At 36.7% G+C, this 24,938-nt stretch overlaps 1 protein-coding gene across 3 annotated transcripts in view; it reads right to left on the reverse strand.

The window, feature by feature from the left end:
- Positions 1-24,938, reverse strand: part of FOCAD (focadhesin) — a 262,544-nt gene that overhangs the window by 35,553 nt on the left and 202,053 nt on the right. For all 3 annotated transcript variants that reach the window (XM_039868697.1, XM_039868772.1, XM_039868837.1), the window contains 10 exons: positions 24,390-24,434; positions 19,835-19,943; positions 17,124-17,240; positions 14,427-14,665; positions 10,713-10,802; positions 5,398-5,545; positions 3,410-3,529; positions 1,897-2,019; positions 1,384-1,461; positions 688-759 (listed from right to left, as the gene is read on the reverse strand). In XM_039868697.1, the coding sequence (XP_039724631.1) occupies positions 688-759; positions 1,384-1,461; positions 1,897-2,019; positions 3,410-3,529; positions 5,398-5,545; positions 10,713-10,802; positions 14,427-14,665; positions 17,124-17,240; positions 19,835-19,943; positions 24,390-24,434 (1,141 nt within the window). The remainder of the gene's footprint in view (positions 1-687; positions 760-1,383; positions 1,462-1,896; positions 2,020-3,409; positions 3,530-5,397; positions 5,546-10,712; positions 10,803-14,426; positions 14,666-17,123; positions 17,241-19,834; positions 19,944-24,389; positions 24,435-24,938) is intronic.

A 24,938-nucleotide genomic window follows, 5' to 3' on the forward strand; every position in this document is an offset into this window, starting at 1 on the left:
TATTTTACAAAGATGAAAACAAGTATACTAAGTGAAAAGACTAGACTACAAAGTTCTATATACAGTAAGAATACCAACTATGCAAAGAAAATTAGAATCCTTGAAAAGAAATATGACCAAATATTAGAAGCCACTTGCTTCAGGCTGGAAGGACCATTAGTAGTATTTTTTCAGCTACTTTTACTCTGTACCTTCACATTTCATACAATAACATAATAAGTTTTTAAAAATAAAAATCTTAAGATATAAAATCATTTCTCAGCAGATGAATGTTTATTCTTTATCCAAGGATAATGCTAACAATGATTTACCCAAATATTTTTATCAGTGACATTGAACTAGTGATACTTGATCATTCTGCTTAGGTATCTGCACTGCCCTCTGATCACCTTCCATTTTTCCTTCTCCTAAGGGCCTGACATTCCTCACAGGGTCAGGTTTTAATTTTTAAGGAAACCGAATGACAACTTAAGTTAACTCAAAAATGCCAGTTTTCTTTTTTTTCCCAAGGCATTGCATGTTTGTCAGTAAATGTACGACCATAAACCACTTTCAAATGCCCCTTGAATTCACCATGAATAACCAGAGATTTAATTTTCGACGTAAGTTTGTCTCATGAAAGAGAAAAATGACAACAAAGGGGAATATCTGTTTCCCTACCTGAAGATTTTAAATTCCTTTTCTCACCTGTGTTATGGTTCTGATGACTTCATTAAGTCTGGCTTGAAAATGAGAGGTCTGTATGGCTTCTGACTTCAGCTGAAAGAAAAATGAGAAATACCCGCCCCAACATCCCAGAAAAAGTAAATATTGATATTCCCAGTGGAGGAGCGATCATCTTCTGAGCTATGGAATAATTTATCATTATGTCCTTATATTTCGAAAACAAAAGCTGTGAGCTCCTTGAGAGCAGAACCCATTCTTATAAACCGTTATAGTATAAACAAAGGAATTCCTTAGAATTACATAAAAAGTTACACATATGCCCACTGTGGAAAACATTTTAAAGTGAAAAAATAATTACAGTGATATAAATTTAAACATTATATATGCAAAATGGAGTTTCTTATGAATGACTTGACATTTCTTATGATCCGGTCATTTTTTTCTCAGGTAGGGAACTTTGTAGAAAGTATACAAGTTCACTAGGTTTAATTCCTATAAACCAAATAAAATAAGAAACAAATCTCTAGAGAAAGAATTCTCAGCAAAGAGCAGTTTTCCACACATCAGGTCACTAAAAACTCCACTATAATCATTACCACAAGCATATATTCTTTTGTCATTAGCACACTGAGATACTGGGCATTCTCCTCTTGCCATGGCTATGTACACATTTAGATTGCTTCCTTTTTCTTTTTTTTTTTTTTTTTTTTTTTTTACCTGCATTATATCTCCTTCGGAGCCTACCAAGGCTACCATACCATGAAGAGCTGCCAAGCAAAGCATTGTGGGCGTGCCCTGAAAACAAAGCGTCAGAATACGTCAATGGGGAAATAGTCCTTGGGTTTGAATTCTATAAAACTTATTATATCATAGAGAAATAAATAGTTGAAATGATACTTTGTAGGGTCAACATAACATGTATCACTGAACTAAACTGACTTGAATAAAGTAATAGGTTAGTTGTTAGATCATAGGTGGCTTCTTATTTTTATTTTTAAAAAAATACAATGCTGTTCTGAAATTAAACGACAAAATAGCCAGTTTTTTTTTAATTGTAATAGTTGACAGATGTATCATTTATAAGAGATGAAAAGTACACGTTCCTCTTGTTTGAAATTGCCTGTTCTTTTATTAAGCTATATACCTTAGCAGCACCTATAAATGGTTCAATTAAGTAGGCTTTTTTCCTTTATAAAAAAAATAAAACAACATGCAACGGATGACTCTTACCTCTGCTAGAACAATTCTGATCCAGGCAGGGAGCAGTTTGTTGCCTAAGTCTTCAGCTTTCCCATGTCCACATACAGACAAGCCGTGAACTGTGTTCCCTAAGGCCAAGGCAAAACCTGAGGTCTGTTATAAAGAAATAAAACAAGGGGTAAGGAAAAAAAATAATGGCACAGATCAAAAAAATTTACATATAGCAACATGAGCACTTCTAGGGGCTCCCTTTCCTCCCAACAAGCTCTTTAACCATCCGTAAATCAGAGATTTGCATATTTTTAAAATCTAGACTTTGGTTTGCAAGAGAAACTACAGTCTAATTGCAAAAGATTCAGCTGCAGTTGAGTGATTTATCTGAGGAAAATAATACTGCATTATTGAGCAACTTGGCTCAAATGACCCAAATTCTCAGAAGGGGTTAGGGTGAAATACCAAAGAAGATCACACAAGCTCAATTAACTCCCAAGCAAGAAGAGAAAATGTCCCATAAAGAGCAACACATACGGAAACTTCTACATTTTGATGTTACAAAACCTATTATAAGCGAGCAGGCGCATAATCCATAAAATAGTAACAATACCATATAATATAAGCTTAAAACCAGTGAATCCTGAAATAACCCACACTGGCCAATATTAAGACTTAGGACAAACCTTAAAAAAAAAAAAAATTACCACCAATGGAGATATTCTAGAGCATGTGCAATCAGATGGAACGTTACTTTTCAATTTTTAAAATTGTGGTAAAAATACATAGAACATAAAATTGACCATTTTAACCATTTTTAACTGTGCATACAGTTCAGTGGTATTAAGTACATTCATACTGTGTGCAACAACTACTGGTCTCCAGAACTCTTCATCTTGCAAAACTGAAACTCTCTACCTATTAGATGGTAACTCCACATTACCCCGTCCCCCAGCCTCTGGCAATCACCATTCTACTTTCTAGCTCTAGGTACATCATAAAAATAGAATCATATAGTATTTGCCTTTGTGTGATTGGCCTATTTCACTTAGCATATTGACCTCAAGGTTCATCCTTGTTTCAGCTCATGACAGGATCTCCTTCCTTTTTGTGGTTGAATAATATTTCAGAGGGAACATTCAAAGGTATTTAATTTACAAGTATTTAAATATTCCCATACATATTCAGCCATGAGCAGAGATTTTCTGCCTTGAATGTGCTGTGGCTTGACCTTGTCAGAACCCTCTACACATTCATAGCTATACAAATTGTTGTCTCTGACTCTTATATTCCCAGCCACGTTTTAAGATTTTATAAATACAGAGCAACAGTTGGAGAGAGAGTAAAGCCTTTGTATTTTCTCAGACCAAAAGAGAATCAAGTCTATAGGAGGAGACAGAGGATGTGACTGCTGGCTATAGCTGTGAGAGAAGAGAATAATTAGAAGTTCCTCAGTTCTGGGCACGAAAATAGACCATTACACTCTAATTCAGAGTAAGTCAAAATCAGCATGAGACCCATAGGGAGAAACAGGCAGGGTACACATTCCAACCTGCTGGTTGTTCTCTACCAACAGTCGAAGCTTGTTCATAATATCTTCAGCCTCTGCAGCCTCAATAATTCCAGCACTGAATGCTGATGTGCACACACAGCTAATGGTATAGGCAAGGACCTGAGAAGACAGCAGACAAATGTTTCTTCATGAGGGAAAATAAAAGAACATGGTTTAGTTGGCACAAATACTCTGTGAAACTCCTCCCCAAGATAAAGATTGCCTTCAAATACACCAACTACAGACTGTGGACTGTTTTATTCCTGATTTATATTTCCTAACAATGTTATGAGGTGGGTGTCATTATTTCTTCTTTATAGATATCGGACTTTGAAGGTCAAGTAGACATAGCCAGCAAGTGACAGAGGTAAGATTCAAATCCAGATCTTTATACTCTAAACCAAAAACTTCCTTTATCAACTTAGAACACAGCATCTATCAAGAGTAGAAGCAGATTTTCATAACGGTGGACGTTACTACGATCCAAGGCCAAACAGCAGAGGAAACTCAAAGACGTGAAAGAAATACTGCTACATTAAAATTCCTTAGTAGCAGTAGTGGAGCATAAAGGACCACGACTGTGGGCTTCATAGTTAGAAAAATTGTGTAGAGTAGAGACAATGCTACTTACTCATTAGCACTGGTAGGATAATTTAACAAGTAAATGCATAAATAAATAAATGAAGAAATGAACACATGACAAATAAAAAAGAGTATGCGGAGTAGAGACAGAATACTCAGGTGTGTGTCCCAAAGTGACTATTTATTGGCTAAGTAACTTTGGGCAAGTCAATCTATTTGAGCCTCAGTTTTTGCAAATCACAGTTAATCACTCCTCCCTCCTGCTTTGTGTTTTCATGATGAAACCCTCCCTTACAAAGATGCTCTTAAGACAGAGTGGAAATATTCAACTCCTACTGGTTGATATAGCATGACAGAAGGAAGCAGTTTCTAAGGGATATATTGGATAATAAAACATCAGAAGGGAGAAAAAATGCTTGCTCAAGGCCTTATAAATCAAAACATCAAGGCAGACAGATAAAAACCTTGCTTTCATTTATTAATTGAATTGCTCCTCAGTTGCAAAGTTTCCCCCTTTTGCTTGAAAGAAAATATGTACTTTTAAATTGTGCTCTGCCCCACTTTAAAAATGGAAATGTGGTGCATGCATGTCTTAGAACAAAACTTCAACCCTCCATGCCCCAAAGAAATTCACCGATTCAACAAGTCCCTTTGCTGAAAGCAGAGGAGCTGAGCAGGGAAACACAGCAGCCATTATGTACTCATCAATAGCTCGTGGGCAGGCCGGGACAAAATAGAATCTGCTCTAATGAGAGGGAGAATCTGGCCAGGCCAAGAGGTCGTCTCCAGCGCTCCCACAGAAGAGCACAGACGGTCCAGCTTCACCTGGGCACAACAGACACACAAGCCTCAGATGTTCTCTGTCAACACGGTCGACACTCACAGACTGTGTCACATGAACTGCGATTCTGCACATGTTTGCGCCTAAACAGAAAAAGCTCTTCATTTAATCTGGTAAGGGGAATTTCCTCAATCATTTTTCCTGCTAGCTAATATTTAAAAAGCAAATGCCTTTTCGATCCACAGTTTAAGCTTTTTCCTGATCATCCTTCAAAGTTACGTTTGGCTTGGGCATAATTCTAAAATCTCCATTTAACCTTCCTCCAGAAATTGCAGGTCTTCTTAGAAAGTACCTCCTAGTGATGCTGACTTAGGTTTTTGCATTCACTAAAAGTTCTTATCTTATATGCCACATTTAAGTCTACGTTGATTTAAACAGCTGTACAATTTGAAAACCTCATGATCTAATATATAGGTTGTTTGCCATTCAGATTTTCTCCTTGTCCCAGTTGACACTGAGGAAGAATTTAATTTTAGGGTTACCAAAATGTGAGAAGTAGAAAATAAGCAGCAACAGGAAAATAAAACACAGAAAAGGGAAAAAAAACCATAACCTCATCTCCTACCTCCTGAAATGTTCTGCTCTGGCTCCCACTGTCATCGAGGTATGTAGAAAGCTTCCGAAGTGATGCTGCCACATGAACTCGTGACTCCATTTGGCTGCTGTGGCTCATGAGGGACAGAACAAGTCCAACTCCCAATATACAGCCCGTGCTTGGATGCCAAAAAAGATCAGGTGTTAAAATCACAAGAATCCATGTCATCGCTCCTCACTTATCATAGGAGTTTACGGTGCTCTGCAATCCGAGGTGAGACAACGAGATTCTAATTCTGCTGCCTGCTATGCAAGTGTGTCCTATGAGCCACCACAAGTATACCCACCTCCCCTCAAAAGGAATGCTTTATGTCAAAACGGGTGTCAGTGGCCCATGCTAGTGCTGTGTACCCACTGGAAAAACAAACAAACAAAAACATGAAATAGTTTGACTTCAACTCTACCTTAAGGAGAGAAGGAAGTATAAAAAGTAGTCAAACCAGCTCTATCTCCGCCCTTAGAGAAATGCCGTGGCCTTCTCTCCACCCCTCCCCCCTACGCCCCTCCCCGCCCTGCCTGTGTGCACTATGCACTATGACTAACTGCATGAGGACAGAAAAGACTAAATTTCAGGATATGAGCTGAGGACATCTGACTAATAACAGGGTGAATAAATGAGAGGCATGATTATGAGATACTGCTAAGTGCTTCATGTTTCCTAGTCAACTTCAACAAGTGGAATTTCTTTCTTAAAGAAATTGTGCATTTGTCAGCACACCATGACATTAATCCTCTTCTCCCCTCTGATCCCGCGGGGTACCACTGGGTCAGAAGAGAAAATGGACAAATGACAGGCTTGTCAAAAGTTACCCCATGTGATGATTCAATTGGAATCTTGGGCTTTGTGTCTCAATTCTCCTGAAAGAACACATATCCATTTAAATAAATGAATTGTTCTCCCAGAAAACTTCTAGCTAGTATGATAAAAAAATGCAGCTTTGGGATGATTTTTTTACTTTTTTTTTTAAAAAAGTTGTCATCACTGTTGTTTTTCAAATTGAGAGCATGCTGAGTTTTTCAGAAATCGTCCTCACTCTGATTTGGCTTGCCTCTCATCATATCTGCTGCTTAAGAAGACATCCAGAGCATTTCTCCAATGACATATTTCAATACCTGTAGTCATTTTGCTCTTATATAAGCATCTGTCTCCTTCGCCGGCATCGAAAACCTTCACGTCGTTTCATGAATGTATTAATTGCTTCCCCCCAATACCTCTGTGCAAATGGAGCTTCCACATATGATAAGAGACCCCAAAAAGAAGGAGAGCCTACAGGATTTGCTCAAGGTCATGGAAAGAGTTTCCAGCAGAGCATGGCCAGAAGATGGAGGTTTCTATTCCCAGCCTTCTGTGCCATCTGCCAAACCCCAGCCCCTCTCAGGCGCTGCAAGACGCCTATGAGAAGGCAAATAGCTCAAGCGTGTTTTCTAGGTTCTACTGCATAACAGCCTAGGATTAGAAAATTTTTTGTAAAGAAGCTACTGCAGTAACAATTCATCATTAGTCAGGCAGAAATGCTGTTACGGCTTACATGAACTTAACAAGCTCAACTAGCATAATACATTTCCAACCAGTTAAGTCGGCATCTAATGTCTGAGCACTGCATGCTTTTGAGACAAAGTATATTTCTGAAAGAGAAGAGATCACTCTTTATTAGTATGGATTTAAGTCTTTCTTTTCATTTAGAATCTACAGGGAAGTTTTCCTGACTATCTTTCTATACTGATGTGTATATAAAATTTTGATAGAATTATACCAAAGATATAGTTAGACAAAATGTGATTAATACATTGAAAAATTTTTTTGCTCCCCCGCTGACTATTTAACTGCTAGCTACGCTTAGGATTTCAAATGTTACTTCCTCAGGGACACTCTTCCTGGCCCAGCAGGGAACCACTTTAGCATTCTCCCATAGCATCCTATACTAATTTACTTCAGACAATTTTAATTATAAACTCTGATAAGGATTGTTTGGGGGACTACTTAATTACAATCCACCTCTGTCGCTAGCCTGCAAGCTCCATGAGGGTGAGTACCTTTTAAGTTTTTTCCTCACCACAATATCTGTGGCACCTAGTATACTGCTGGATGGGGACAGGCATGCAGCCAACATTTACTGAATGCTGAAGAACTGACCAAGTGCAGCATTTTAAGAGAGTCTAAGGTGGAGAGATGTTCTACAAAAACGGAAACAAAAACAAAAACCAAGACTTCATTCTTTTGGTTAACTTGATATTTTGTTAATTTTGGCAAAATTGATGAGTAATAAAATTCACTGGATCCAAGATTCTATCAAGAAAACTTGATTTCTATTTCCTGCCAGACTAATATAAGAAAAATGGGTGTTAGGTTCATGTGGAAAAGGATTCCTTTTAAAGTTCGCTTAAGTAAGTATTGGGGTTTGTCTCTCTCAATAAATAGGCAGGTATATAAATCTTGCTCTTTGGGCTATTCTGGGCACAGAAAAATCTCTATCCCTCGGACTGAAGCTCCTCCCTTACCATCCCGAGGCCCATGGGCACAAAGGCTTAGAAAAAGAGATCCTGGCTTTTAGTTCAAATTTACCTAAATATTATTACAGCATAATTATTCTTAGGCAAGGTTACCATTCACTAATGATTCATTTGCCACAGTGGTAATTATTGGACTGTTGTAATATATGAATATATAATCTAACTATATTTTGTGCCAATATAAATGTTAAGAGTATATGCATTTATTCACCTTCTAAATTGTTTCCTTCTTTTGTCTCATTTTTTCCAACATGCACCACGAAGGCAGTTCTAAATCTTTATTCCTGATGTTTCCTTCTGATTTCCAAATCTTCTATATTTTATTTCTTGTCCTAAGTCTTAAAGATTCTCCCAAGTGCCTAGTTCAGTATTGCCACATTTACCTCATTCTAGCTTCCCTTTGATATATCTGCCAGCTCTAATCCAAGAATAACTTGGGCAGAGGAAACTTTCACATCTTTCTGTTCACTGAAAACAGAAGGGGTTAGGTGTTGGTGTCTCAGATGAAACAAAAACAAATTAAAATATCAGGTATAAAATTGAGGTTTTGAAATTGCTAACAAATCTTCTATAATACTAACAAATTATAAAGAGAATATGAGTTTAGAAATTACATGCCCTATTACGCCATTACTTACTTGAATCTCTTACCCAAGTACATTAAAATATCACTAGCAAAAAGAAATTGAGACTTTAAAGCTATGCCTTTCTAAAATAATAGTAAATGTTCTTCTGTATGCTTAGTGCTAATAAATCACTCTTTGTACATATTCAAAGAAAGATATGCAACTCTGATATGTGTGTTGCTATATCAACTGAGATATATTTTTCTAAACCTAACCAGAGATGAATCTAGTTTACCGGAGACTAAGTACTAAGCCATATAATAATTAGTTCTAATAACAGTTAACATTCGTATAGCACTTTGCCCTTTACAGAGTGCTATACAAATGTTATCGTATTTATAAAAGCTCAATAGTAATTAAGCAACGCTCAGATAGCCTGACTAGTCAGTCAGTCACAGCTGTGAAGGCTGTAATGGTACAGTAAGTACCACTAGATGGCAGCAAAATGTTAGTGATAGGACCACAAACACTGCCGAGCCCAGGTGCTTGGTTCTCTCAGCAGGGACATGTCCATTAAATCAAAGAAGCGTGGTAAATTCGCTCTGGGTGAATTCTATCACTTGAGGTAGCACGCTCCCAGATCTATTAACTACCTTTTGGTAATGCTTCCACTATTTCACTTGAAGGAGGACTACCACAGACTCCTGCAATCTCATTAGACAAGGGACTACTTTATGCCATGAGCCCTCGTTAGAGTCTCCTTTTTTTTTCAAATGGTGAACATGACCAGTGCATCAGAAAAATAATAATAAATACCATACTGTAAAGTGTCAAACTGCTTTCTATTTTTTTTTTTTTCTGATTTTAAAAAATACTTATTTCCGTTTATTTCACCCATTTCACCACCCATCTCCCCTTTGGCAATCATCCCTTGTTGTCTATGGGTATGTTTCTGTTTTATTTGTTTCGTTTATTCATTTTTTTGTTGTTGTTCGTGTGTTTTTAGATTCCACATATAAGTGAAAACATATAGGATTTGTCTTTGTCTGACTTATTTCACTTAGCATAATACCCTCTTGGTCCATCCATGTTGTCACGAATGGCAAGGTTTCATTCTTTTTTATTGTAATATTCTAGCTTTCTTTCTAATGAAATGTTCTCTACACTGTACTAGCAAGAGAGAGGAAAATAGCTTTGAAGTCAGACGACCTAAGTTTCTCTCCTAGTTCTGCCACTTATTGTGTGACCTTGAACCAGTCTCCTATTTGAAACTCACTTTCTTTATCGATAAACCAAAGTGATGGTGATTCCTGCTTTGGTATCAATATTTAGGCTGTAATCAGGGCTTAATTACATTAGAAACTGACTAGCACAACATGCGGCTACTTAGTATTTAGCTGAACCTCAAACCGAAGAGAGAACTACAGAAGCCATGACAATCACAAAACATTAGGGATGACAAAATACCAAACTTTGTTAACTATGGGAATAACATGAATTTGGAGAGAACAGAGAGAGTTTCTTGAAGAAGAAACTGAACTTTTAATTTGACTTTGAAAATAAGCTAGATTTTAGATTTTACCATATGGACAGAAGTTTTCTGATGACTCTATTCTATTTGACTCTGAAGGGTTAGTCCCCTATCTAGGCCCACTCTTCCCTCTCCTAAACACTGCTGTTCATTAACAAGGTAAGAATCAAGAAAGAAGGTAAGAATAAAGAAATGCAAAATAAAGAAATCTTATTAATATAAAATGTTAATTTTAAGTTAAATATACTTAGACATATGATGTTATTATATACATAAATACCCATACTGTGGTTATTTTAGTTATCCCCATGGTCCTCCTTACATTCAAACAATCTTCCTGTAAACTAATGAAGATGATACATAAAAGCCATTCTTGATTGTTTTCACTGAAAGTTTGCAGCATCTTAATCACAAAATTTTTTCCCAACTTCATAATGCTTGAGCTATAGCTAAGATAAACACCTCTGGGGAAAAGGCAGGAGTAAGAAAGGTGTGTGTGTGTGTGTGTGTGTGTATGCGTGCATGAGAGAGAGAGAGAGACACACACACACACACACACACACACACACACACACACAGATCAGGTCCTACAACTATTTCACCATAAAATACAAATTTTATGGCAGAGAAAGAACTAATCTCTAAGTATCTGTTAGAGAGGAAGTGGAACCAACATACTTATATTCAAGACTAGTGTCAAAGCAGCAATTTTCCAGGGCATCCAAAGACTTCATCAGAAGAAGGTTCATCTGCTGGCCAGATATATCACTGGGTAAAAACCAAAAGGGAAAAATTGAATTATTTAAAGTCATTCCACTGTCCAAACTACTTACTATATAATATTTTGCTCTCAATATTTTATTGAAAATCTATTTCTTTAGAAAGAACATAAAAGTAACAAGAAGAATATTGATGATTCATATACCCTTGCAGAGAAACTGAGTTAGAAAATTTATTCAATAATTGGGTTTCTAAACATTACAATCATTTGCAAACCAATAAACCCTAAACCTGCCACTTTTGCATTTTCTTAGCTCAAATGTTTTTGTAATGGGAGTATAGCTGACATACTACATTGTATTTGTTTCAGGTGTACAACATAATGATTCAACATTTATATACCTTATGATGTGATCATCACAATAAGTCTAGTAACCATCTATCACCATATAAAGTTACTACCATATTACTGACTATAGTCCTTGTGCTTTACATTATATCCCCATAACTTATTTATTTTATAACTGGAAGTTTGTAGCTTTTATTCCCCTTCATCTTTTTCATCTATCCCCAACTCCCATACTCCTTTTCCTCTGGTAACCATCAGTTTGTTCTTTGTATCTATGAATCTGTTTCTCTTTTGTTTGTTCATGTGTGTTATTTTTTAGATTCCACATATAAGTGAATTCGTGGTATCTGTCCTTCTCTGACTTATTTCACTTAGTGTAATACCCTCTGGATCCATCCATGTTGTTACAAATTCAGCCCAAACTTGAAACAACTAAAAAATAAGAACCAAAGTCAGAATCCCAAAAAGTATTTCTAAGAATGCTACAGTGATTTTCTTCAGAATATTTAATAAGCCCATTAAGCTGATGTCATCAATAACTGTTTCAAATCTCTTTCTTGGAAAGATGGCTACTTCTGATTTCATCTCTGAGAGAGATGAAAGGTTATAGTTTTATTCCTTTACTTTAATTTTTTTAAAAGGAAGGGGAATGCCAGCCTTATATTTTTCTGGCTTTATACAGTAGTTGATGAGAGTTTTGTAATTGTCTTGGTGAGAACTATGATTTGTATAGTAAAATAAACTTAAAGGATAGGTTTTTTTTTTTTTTCAGACAGAGTTGTGGACTTCATCACCAACACTTGATTATCTAGGGTTCTTACATGTCAACTCTTGTGCTACTGCCTCAGCCCATGCTGAGTGGAATGCAGTCCCAGGAATGCCGACCAGCCAGAGAGCACTTTCAATATGTCTTCTCAAACCAAAACTACAGTGGTTTTGCCTAAGGTAAAGGACTATATCTTACAATGAAAACACACACACACACACACACACACACACACACAATACACATACACACACACACTTTTAATAGTTTTAACTAAAGAAGTCCTATTATAGTTGTTCTTTGGATTAAAATATACTAAGCTAAACAAATGCTAAAGTACTAGTATCCTCTGGGCGTTATGACAGAAGCAAGCTTTGAAATAGTATGCTTTTCTGAATAAATTCTAGACTGAAATTTAAATTTAAGTGACTTTTTCATAAGCTTCAGCAAAAAAAATCGATTGTCATAATTCTCTTTTACAAAGTAATTTTTCATTCTTGAGACCAACATATCCCATTCCCCCACAGGGCCATTTTGGGCCTCTTATTTGATGTCATTGACTATTCAGAGTCAATAGCCCTCAAAACATATACCTTAATTTTAGAAAAATGGACACTTTCTTCAAAAATGCCATTATCTGGTAACACTGTCATTATTTAGCAAAATATTTATTAGTACCAAAGGTATACATTTCAGGTTTCTCTGCTCCAAGAAATTAAGAAGGTGGGAACCATGAATAATTATACTGGTGGCTGCAGTACTAATACCAGCCAAAAAAGAGAATGCTATCAAACACAGGATCATTAAGGGAAAATTAAAATTTGCAGTTATTCTGCGGGCACTCAGCCATGGGAAGAGCCTCTCCGTGTCCGACCTCAGGGTTTTCTGCAGGTGCGAAGTCAAGTAAGATAAGATAGGGGTGGAAAGCAATCTAGGAACCAGACATAAATGCTGTAGGGGAATCACCATAGGTTTCTCTGGGTAGCATGATTAAATTAACCACAAACGCAAGCTTGTCAAGCCCTAAAACCAGCAGCAGCTCATCCAAAACTAATGAAAAGGGGGCCAGAGCCAGGATAGGATGAAATGAGTTGCCTGGAATTAAACTGCCATGGCTCATTTTTAGTTTTAAAATGTGTTGCTTGAAAAGATACTGAAGAAAGAGCATGAATACAGATGGTGAAGAGACTGCCGTTTGTAGCATAGTAGCAAAAGGGGAAAAAAAACACTTTCAAGTTTTGTTTTTAAAAATATTTTTTGTTCTGTCACACACACAAGATATTTTACAGTCGATTCACATGCAAAAGGAAGCTTTTTGTTTATGTCCAGAACCAGGCCTATATATTCTACCACTGGTGAATAGAACAAAATGAATATTCTGCAAACGTTTCATTTATGATCACAAAGACTGAGCCAAATTTTCCTAGTCATCTGACAGATGTTTCCAAGAGCTGACAATGATTATCTGAATTATGGTATTTCCCTAGATCAATAGCAATTCTTATAAAGGTTTCGCTTTTCGGTATTTGCACAAAACTATGTAAATTATAAATGGAAACTTAACTACTGGTTTTAAACTGAAATCTAAATATAGCATCATGTCATCCAATTTATCCACATCAGCACCATTTCTTGCCTTTGGACAGACAGTTCGTTTCTGCCAACCAGGGAAGTCTCACGACAGTTAACATCATAACAGGATGCCTCTCTCTACCATCCTATTTCCAATGCCGGAAAATGGGGCGAAATTCCAAGGTAGTGACAGTTAAATATTCATGATAGTCAAATATTCATGCTGTACCACACTACAGTAAATCTGGATATATAAAATTCTAAGATTTGTTATAAAATAAAGATTAAATATAAGGAACAACAAAACTAGATTCATGTATGGGAAAACTTTCCCATTTAGTGGAATTTTCCACCTGGGTCTTTGATATTCATTAGCTACATTCAAGGGTAAAGCTAGCAGGCCAAAAAAATGAACAATCAAACTGAATAAAGCACACAGTAGAATATGCACAGATTAAGACTCTTTAAGGTTTATAAAACTGTAGCCAGGGCACAGGATAAAAACATTTAAAACTGGGTACATACAGTTCTCGGGTGATTGATCCCCACGACCCCAGGCACAAGGGACACCTCAATCCTTTCCTCCCATTTTACAGTGATATCAATAAAGGATCAGCAATTATTTTCACCCTTATAAACGAAGGGGAAAAATAGCTTTTCTTTATTTATTGCACCATGAGATTCAACTTTTTCTCATGTCTATTACAGAGATGTATTCAAGGCTTTCATCTAAGCACGAAATGATTTTTGAACAATTTATCACTTTAATAAGAGCAACTCTTAACATACGTTAATATCTATGTGATGGTATTTTAGAAAGACAAATTCACCCATAAAAGAGGATAAATGATCAAAGTGCCCATCTCAAAAACTTTAGCAAGCACATAGTGCTCAGATGTAATGTTTATGTATGAGTGTGTATCTGTGTAAAATCCTTCACCTAAATCACAAAGAGGGAAAGCAGGGATATTTTGATAAACCATACCTGAGTTTCTCCTCACACAAGCGAGAGAGAAACATCCCCAAAGCAAGGCCCATGTGGATTTGCACGGCTTGAGACTCATCAGCACTTGGTTTCCCAGGTAACCTGGCAGTCAGCATGTTCAGGATTTCCTCAACCTTCTCTTTGCAAGAGGTAATGAAAACTGGCACAAGGAGAGACAAAGCCGTGGCAGCCGCAGAACGGGCGATGGCACTAGCTGTGTTTTCACCAGAATAGGATTTCTGGGACATGCCAAAGAAAGAAAACAGGGGGTTGGCCTTTTGTTTAAAACATGAAGGAAATATATCTATCACAAAAACAATACGAGCTTCTCTTAGCTCCACCCCCACCAAACAAAAAAAATAATTTAAAAAAATCTGTTTCTGTGTTCATCTACGGGTTACACTTTCACTCTTACTGAAACAATTTGCTATTAAACAATCAGTTAACAAATAATATCTTTTTAAATTGAAAAAAAATTATAAATGTCTCCTTAAAAAGGATGTGAATTCTCTCACCAGAAAGCCTGAAATCATTTCAGTGTTTTGAAAGCCCACATGTATATATAATGAAAAACATAAAGTGAAGCTATCTAAGCTTGGAGAAACCACCAAGCCACATTATAAATGTCCAGAAAGCCAGGAGTTTTCCGAGAGTGAAAGAAAAATGGGAGGTGGGGCAGTTTAAGTTCAGTATTGAAGGGTAAGTATAAATTTAGCACAGGGATCTACTGGCAGATCTCCCAAAATTTTTCGTGGGAACATTTCCCAGTAGATGGATTATTTCCTACAGGGGGTTAATTCCTTTTAATTAAAAAGGAAGTTGAATCCTAAAAGCCTCTGGTTACAAAGCAATAACCAGCTATTGAAAATGAAATGGAGAGCTCTATATGTTCCTTCCTATATGTAATTATGGGAAAAGAAATGAGTAACAGCCCTAATAAAATGACAGGGCAGCCGAATATGAACAGCTTCTACAAGAACCCCACGTTAGCGAGAGCTCCACCAGGTATTATATACATTTATAAACGTCTCAAGTGGGGAAGAAAGTCCTTTTATCATTTCTCACTATTGCCCGCTTCAAATTTTCAGACACACTATAAAGGCCATGCTGTCCCTTGCAGTCAAAGCACATTAAAAAGTGTGTTTAATTCTATACTCATTTGCTCTCTAAGTTTTAGTACTTTGATCGAAATCAAACATGTGCTAAGGTATTCTTTAAGTTAATGTAACCCTATTGCAATGACAATACTACTCAAAATTACCCAGCTGCTGAGACACTGGAAATAAAAGAAGTGACTTTTGAAATAAGGCTTTGAAAAAAGCATAATAATGCGAAAATCACAATGGTAAGAGGCAATCCTGAGCTGGCTAGTGAGGAGATTATTTTTACTGGTTTGCAAGAACTAAGCAGCATTATTAGAAATCTCATACAATATCCTGTCCTGCTGAATATCTGAACCAGATAGCTATTGCAAGGACCTCCATATAAGCTAACAAGTTTTTCACCCATCATTAAAGAACACTTCTGACAGAAAACAAATCATCATAAAGAAATTACTTATGTGAGAACAATCTACCTTCCAATTTAATTCCACATTATCTAGGAAGTCATTTTTTTTTGTCCTCAAGTATAGTTAAAAATCTAGTTCCAGACCCTAAGCCCCAGATGAATACATACCAGGTCCTCCCAAGGGCAGGAGGACAGAGGCACAGAAAGAAGACCTAAGGCAATGGAGTTTCAGACTAAATTCATGATCTTAGCAACTGTTCAGGACCTGTGCTATATTTTTATTCAAATCAACTATAATCCGCTGCCACTCAGCTGATTGTCCCATGATCACTGTAATTCTCTAAGCAATGGACAGTGATAAGGCAGAACCAAAATATTCCTAGGCGGACACAGAAGTAAAGCATTCACTACACAGCCAATAAAGGGAAAATGAAGTCTAAACAAAAATAGTGTGTTTTCAGTTTGCTTCAAATCTTAAGATATATGCATGAAGAAAGATGACTAACAGGTGCTTTTTATGATCAACAATATCATTCTGTATTTATATAGTACTTTGTGGTTTTCAAAAGATTTTTCTATAAATTATATAATTTGATCCTCACAATCTTGTATAAAGTTGGCAAAGCATTAGTTTTTACTTAATTTTACAGATAAGGAAAATAAGATGATGGATTAAGTGTCAGGTCAACTGTCACAAAACTAATAAGGGATGAAGCAAGGGCTACAATCACTACAGATAATATTGTTCAATCACTTCATTTTATATAAATAGGGAAACAAAGGTCCTGAGCAATTAAGTGAGCCACCCATTGCACATACCCTGAAATGGGGGAAAAAAAAACACAAAAAAACCCCCCAACAAACTATGACTAGAAACTCAGGATCCCCCTATCTTCAGCCAATGTTTATTTTACGACAACCATAGCTCTGGACTGTGACTACATATTAGAATAATCTACAAAGCTTCTAAAATACTGATATCTAGAGCCCAATCCTGAGCAATTAAATCAGAGGTGAGGCCTACAGATCAGTATTTTTTTCTATTATATGTTTAAAGTTCCCCAGGTGATTCTAATGTACAGCTAAGGCTGAGAATCATTACAGGATATCATGAATTTCATGTGAACAATTGATATGAGAAGAGTCAACCCTTGAGTTTTCTAATCATTTTTTATTTCTCAGACTTACATAATAAAACCAGGAGAAAAGCTGTCCTCTGGGTTGGTAATGGCTATCCACAATGACCAGGAGAGTGTCAAACACCATGGAAACCCACTCTTTCATTGAAAGGAAATTAGGCTGAACCTGCAGATAAAGAAAACAAAATGATAATGAAAAAAATTAAAAATCTAAACATAATTTCTAGATTCAGGGACAACCCCCTTCTGTATTAAAGAATGAAGTGCTATTATTAAAAAGTAAACTTCACCTGCCAGGACTGAAGGACGTGGGTAGATATTTGACAAACACACATCCTCACCTGTGCTCCAAAAGAAATAAGATTTACCTTTTATACAAGACTTAGCAGAGGAGAGAAGACGGGGGCTGCAAAAACAAATGTATCCAAGAGCTCCTAAGAGCTGTGTTTAGTGAGGATAATGTGAAGGTTAAAGGGAGACATATACAGAGAAAGCAACTCCAAATTTCTCAATTCTCTGACTTGCCATTTCACAAAAGAGGCAGTAAAGCAGCCTACAAAATTTTGATCACCATCTCTAGCATTTCTGCTTACTATCATTATATATTTATCATTCAAGAGACATCACAACATTTGCCAAGCTAATTAGGCATGAAAACATAATTGATTTTCAGTTTGGAAAAGAAGAGGAAAGAGAATGCAAAAAAAAAAAAATAAATAAAAAAATAAAACAACAATTAAACCCAACTCATTAAAAAGAGAACTTGATTTTAAAAATCATTCATGACCATGGATGTTTAAAGCATTCGTTAACTCACATGTGGTACGTGGTGCGAACTCTAAAGATCAATTCGGTGTTAAGTATCTATCTGCTTGGAATTAATTCCTAGAATCAAACGAGGCTGCTTTATTAAGATCTTTAGTTGCTGGTCATATGCAGATTTGAATGAAGTTTGAAAACTTCAACTTTAATCAAATAATGAGATCTTGTGTTTGTACTGAGCAACAGTCAAAGGCAAGGTCATCAAGGGTAAAGGCGAAGCTCCGTCTCTGGGTTGTGTGGCTTCTCAATGTTTTGTGTACTATGTGTTACAGTGCAAAACAAAAAGGCAGAGAAATAAAGAATAGTAAGAATTCAAACTCTGAGCTAGACCCCTAGTGATCACTGGGGCGAACTACCTGTAAAGCTGCATGGCTCTATTTCTTCTCTAGAAAGAATTTCATTTTTCTCATCCTCAAAAAAGATTCTGGGCTTAAAGTTAAATTTTCATGTAGTAACTAATTACATTTTTATCCTACGTGCTATAACCCCTTGACCTCTTTCTCTTCCCCGCACGTAATGTACATATGTAGCTTTTGCCACACTGCATCTCTTCTCATTTACTGGTAATAACATCCTTTGGGGAATTCTTTCCTTCCTGATTTGAAGGCTTGGTAAAATGTTCAAACAAGCTACAAGCTACCTGTCCCATCCCACCCAACGTGTACCCATGGGACCCACAGGACTCTGAATCTTAAACAAGTGATGCAAAGACAGTAAATGACTGAAGCTGATCCATCTCAGTGGTGGTGGTGGTGGGGGGGGCTTCTGCTGAGATGGCTCACCAGTACCTGTGCCTGGACTCCCCAGGTTGCCTTAGTTACTGTTCTTCCCCAAACCCAATTTTTAAGCTTTGCCTTCAATCTCAGGGGCTTCCAGATTCCTTATCTTCCTAGTTCCTTTTATTCAAATGAGAGCCTTTTTCTTTGCTTGCAATCAAAACAACGACAAAAATAACAACAATAAAACCTCCCCTCCCCCAAAACAAAAAACAACCCCACCATGAAAAAAAACAGAACAGATGGCCCATAAAATATTCTGTAGGGACAGAGATAGGCTGCATAATATTACATAAAGTCCAGTTTTTGTAGCAAGAAGTGATGGAGTATATGCTGACGCTGATGATAATGGCAACTATTACTGAGTGGATAGTATCTACCAGCTGTTGTGCTTTCCATATATTAATTTATTTAATCCTTAAATAATTGTATCTGGTAAGTATTGTTATTCCCATTTTACAGATGGCAAAACAGGCTCTGAAAAGGAAGTTACCACCAGAAGTCATGGAGCTAGTAACTGTATTAGGATTTAAATACTACTCCAAAGCCCATGTATTTAACCACTCTGCTATATCGTGTCCAGATACTGAGAGCTGCTAGATAATGGGGCTTATAAGAAGAATAAATCCATGCCTTTTTATTTTGACAGATATGAATTATCTGAAAAAGTACATTGGAAATGAACATTGGCCAGCTTGCCACATGTTTAATTAAGAAATAAATGCCTTGCAAAAATGAATAGGCACTTTGTCATTGACATCTACAATTAAAATGCAAAGTACAATTTTTCTTCAGTCAGTAAACACTGCTTATTTATCATTTTTTGACAGCATTGTTCACTTTCAGTAAGCCTAGTTAACCTCCTAAGATTGGTTACCACTGATGCAATCACAAAAAGACAGCCCCTGTTGCATAAAATTGGTACCTTCAAATTGAAATGACCACTTAACTGTGATGGAGAAAGCAAAACAGAAAAGCTGCAAAGAAAAGAATCTCAGAAGACTCTAAAACTCACAGTGTAAAGTCCCACCAAGGAGCATAACTTGGTGTTGTAATCACAGACTCTAACCTCGTAAATTCAGAGCCAGGCTTCCAGAGACTTTTCACTTTTCAAATGTTGACACAACCAAAGCCCTATTGGTTCAAATCACCCTTAACTCACCTCCAGGACCCCCTCAGCGTCTGAGGAGAGGCTGGCTTCATGTTTGGATACGATGACAGCAAGGCTGCTTAAGGCCAACAGTGCATTGCCTTTGACCACTGGGCTCTCCCTGTTTAAAAAGAAAAAAATTCCAAGAGAGGATTTTGGGGCATTAACCAGAAGAAAAGGCGCTATTATAGGGAGGGCAGATGAGGTCAAAAGCACTTCCATTCCTTCACAGAGCCTCATAAACACAGGTCTGTTTGTTCCCTGAGGCCAGCAGCTTCTTTCCTCCTTCTGACACTAGTGTTGATTTTTAACTCTTCTTACAGATGCACAATCATTATGCCTTTTTATAACTTAAAAATCCAAGGTTACAAATCTAAGTTCTTTCTTCCTAAAAGTTTTATTTCATCATGTGGTTACAATTTCTGAGCTACCTTCTTCTGTGTCATCTTTGGTCCATAGAAATATATTGATTTGTTCTGAAAACACAACGAAGGACAGTTATATGAATAAGCCCAGCAGAATGGAATTGGCCTCTGGCTTTCCTAAAGCACTGGTGTTTGGAACCAGCTCTAGTCACCCACTTCAGAGAGGATACTTTACTGGCAACTTGACACACTGGCAGCTTTCCTCGGTCATTATTATTATCTCCTTCTTTCTCTTAACATGTCAAAGCCAGCAAAGTCAGTTTGTAATACAATTTAGAGACCCTAGATAAGATGCAAAAAAGGACCTGTTTTTAGACTATTTGGATTGAGAGTTGCCCCTTTATATCCAAATGGTAGTTTTCTAATATTAGTAATAAAATCGTAAATTTGATTTCTGAATTATCAAGAAAACAGAACCTTTTAAATGTACTTACCATTTGAAAATGTATATTGAGTATTATTCCATAATTCCAACATGATCCTATAGAATAACATCTCAGCTGAGACACTGATGAGATGCCTTGGCTTGCCAACTCTATCATAATAGACCTCAGGCAACAGAGCACCCTTACTATCAGCTAGTTCAGTTCTCCGTCCTACGATTGTGGGTTCCCATAAATACAAAGAATGTTTCCCAAAACCTGGACTTGAGACCTGAACCTGAATAAGTATAAACATCTAAGAACTACTTCCTGCTTACCCCAGTGCTGGAATACAATGGATATGTGAAATAAGGAAGACTTCCAGCTGTGCTTCCCTTGCAAGCCTAGTACCTCCAGTTTCAGGCCACAGTCATGACTAAACATGAGTCAGTGGGTGTTAAAAAGTTAGTATACAACATGTGTTCTTGCATTTTTTTCTTTCATTTGGTAAGAATGGGACTTAGGATGTGTCATTATCAAGTTCTTCCATCTATCTATTCATCTGTTCTCTCCTTCCTTCTCTCTCTCCTAACTTGGGGTGGCTAAGCTCAGTGAGGACATGCTCTGCACAAGTGGTCATTTTGTGCACTACTCCTTAATTCATTCCTCTATATGGCCTGCCTCAGGTTGATTGAAAAAAAAAAAGAAAAATTATGTCAGAGGATGGTGTTGGGGAGAAAATAGGAAGGAAGACTTGTAGTCTAAGTAGATGGCTTCATCTGAGGTTTTGCTAGAGTTTTGCAGTGAGGATTATTGAGAATTCATATAGCTAATAATAAAACACCATGAAGCAAGACAAGAGCCAGGCCTTCTGAGGTGCCCTAGCCATAAAATCAGTTAAAACCAAAATTAAATATTTCTATTATCTCTTTCCTTTAGCTGAGAATATCCTGAAACCCGACCTGATCCAAAATGGTCATGAATTCCTAAAGTTAGATCAAAAACAGTTTTAAGTTCTCAGTGATCTGAGAATTAGAGACCCAGTTTTTATCATCCTGTAGAAAAACTTAGATGGTCCTCAGAAATAAGATATTAAATCTTTTAAAATAAGAGTATTAGACAAGATGAGATCAAAAGTAACTTTTTAACCCTGAAACTCTGAAAGAGAATTTAGCCTTTGTTTTAAAACAGTGCCCCAAATGATTTTGTTTCCAAAGTTTCTCTGGTCTTGACATTCCTTAGCATGTATTGTTCCTCTAAAATGGAGAAGAATGTATTTAAAGTCACTGGTAATTTGATCTTTGGTTGCAGACTAAATGCATATTCGGACATTAATCTTTGAACAGAAAAAACTAGTCCACAGTCCACACAATACATGCTTAAGCCAAGCTATACATTTCAAAAAGGTACTATGATTAGCCCTTGATCATTTACATATTTCCCACATGCCTAGCACAGTGACTTATGGAGAGAAGATACTCAATAGATACCTTGCGAAACAAATTCAAGGAGCTGCTGGTCAGGTGAAAATCTACAACTGGTTCAGCAAAAACTCATCATCTTGTTGATCAAATAAATATTCCCTATCGGTCAAGCAGTAGTAACTAATTTACATAATAACATGTCAGCATCAGTATAGTATTTATCTAGGCAACACCACTGACACTTTAATTAAATTGTCCTTTGAAACAAAACTGATGCCATTAACCTAATTAAAAAGCTCAAGGAAGGATGAGCTACAATGATGCTTTCTTAGGGACAAACTATTATGTTACTTATTAGTAAAGTGACCCAACCCCTTGGGAATGTTTATCTTTAGATTCAAATCTATTTAATTAATAACAATGAAAATAAACTTACATTAATCATCAGGTTTTATCTGTGTTCTGATTTTCCCTTAACCTTACCCCTGATGCTTTAAAAATGTTCTCAAATAAGTAAATCAGTTTAACCCTGCGACTGGTATTTTACTCTGTGTATTTAACTTACAGCTCAGAACAAAGTAAGTCCTACACTGGCCCAAACCAGGCTGTGGCAGCCATGGTCCAAGGAACAGAAGGCTAAGCTGGCAGGAGGTGGTGGTGGGGCCCTCATATGGTTGGAAGAAGTCAACGAGGAAAAGTAAAGAAAGGGAAGCAGAGTGATTTTTCCACCCGCTCTATCATTAATCTCTTTGCCTCTGGACCTTAACTATCTCCTATTCACCTGCTGGATTGTCAGGATTCCTTTAATAAGATAAGGCCTATAAAATACTTTTGAAATTTTTGAGGAAAAGGTAGCACCCTGAGAACATGAATTACTTTCTGTACCACTGAGAATGGGAACACACTCTTCTTGGTATTAGTCCTGAAATAATGCTTTGTAAATCTGAAGTCTTGTTGAAATAAAAGTTTAGAATGGAAAAAGCAAAAGCTACTAGAGAGGCAAAATTAGTTTGTTTTAATAGAAAGCTGCTAGTTTCTTTGAGCTTTTTATTGCAAATGTCAGAGGACCGTTTTTAACAGGACATAAGTAGACTATGTAATAGAATAAATTATGAAAGGTAAGGTCAAAGGCAGCCCTCATCCCAGCACCTCCTCCCTTCTAATGTGCAGCTGAGTGCTCTCCCACTGCGCCTACAATTCGCCAAACTAGATAAGCAGACACAAATGAGTCCGTATAGAAGCCTCTCTGTACTTCAGTTTTCATTTTGTCAACAGATATGTCAACGGATAGTTCCCAGTGCCTTCCACAGAACTGAGTGCAGGAAAGACTACCGCATCTAATTCCCTTTATTCAGAAGACATGAGGCTGAGCTGTGATCATGTACAGAGATCAGACTTCACAGTTAAGTGCCTGTTTAAAAAATTACTGGTGAAAAGCCAACTCTAAGGTAGATCATGTGTTTGTTTAATTAAGGCAAAACAGATTTAGCTACAAAAGGTTTTGAGACATGATAGGGATAAACTATACTGCAATTAAATATTTTGAGCAAATATGGACTTTAAATATACATGAAAGCCTCTAGGTCAAAGGTATATTTATGTTATTTGGTGGATAAAAAGAAAGGAAGTCAAACAGAAATGGCAGCTGCCAAAGGTGATGGTGGAAAAGAGAAGTGTATATAACTGACTGTAACTTACAGCCAGGAACAATTAGTCAGCTTGTTAACAAAGGAACCTGATGAGATTGTTCAAGCAAGTTCATTAGGGTATAATTTTCTTAGAGTTGGTGTAGTATAAAAAGCCTCAAGGTAGTAATGCTCAAGTTATTTTTGGTCAAACAACCATAAGGATATGACTGAAATTCCCTTTTTACTGGATTTTCACCATAGTTTCTAATGTTTAAAAATTCAATTTTTAGATACCCTGGATCCAATAACAAAGGAAATAAAAGGATGCAATACTTTGATTTATTTGCTGGCCCTTAGCTGAGAGTTAATAATCTGGTTTTTGTACCCATAAAATTCGCATGAGCAAGGATTTCTACCCTCTCCCCCAACTAAATTAGAATTTCAAAAATCTAAGTCAGCATGGGGCATTTTGCTATGTGTAAAACAAGGACATGACTTCAGTAGACTCGTGATGTGAAAGTATGTGTTTATACTGATTACTCTGTATTTTCACAAAAAGACATGTAGTAGGAATTAGTATGAGAAAGAACAACGAATGAATTTTAAAAAATAATTGAAGTTATATATATTCTTAAGTTATGAAATACCCTAAAAGGAGAAACTGTATGTACCTGCCAGGAAAAAAATGTTTATAGAAAATTTTTGGCAAGAGAATAAATGGACCTTACTTTGCAGCTGCCTTTGTGATCTCATCAGTCAACATGTCTCGGACCCTGCAATAACGATGAAAAGAAAACAGGTATTAGAGTTTATGTTAGAGCAAGAACCTAATCTTTTTGCTTATTTATCAATTAATAAAAATCTCTATCGATGACCCCAGATATAAAAACTACATATGTAGAATTTTAGTGTAAGGCTTAAAAACTGTAGAAAGGACTTTGCTTCAAAGAAAGTTTCATCTTCCTATTCCTTAGGTCATTTAGGCAGGTGGAGAACAAGCTGTACACAACTGAGGAGAGATGTACAGGCAGTGTCATAATTGTGTCATCTCTTAAAATGATTGGTGAGTATATGTGTCCTTTATATTATTCTCTGCTGTGGTCTGAATGTTTGTGCCCACCTCCTCCAAAATTCATATGTTGAAATCTTAACTCTCAATGTGTGGTATCTGGAGGTGGGGCTTTTGGCAGGTGGTGAAGGTGGAGTCCTCTTGAGTGGCATTAGTGCCCTTAAAAAGAAATACCAGAGAATGTTCTATCTCCCTCCTTATCTCCTTT

This window comes from Pteropus medius, unplaced genomic scaffold (assembly GCF_902729225.1).
Source record: "Pteropus medius unplaced genomic scaffold, Ma_sr-lr_union100, whole genome shotgun sequence".
NCBI lineage: Eukaryota > Metazoa > Chordata > Mammalia > Chiroptera > Pteropodidae > Pteropus > Pteropus medius.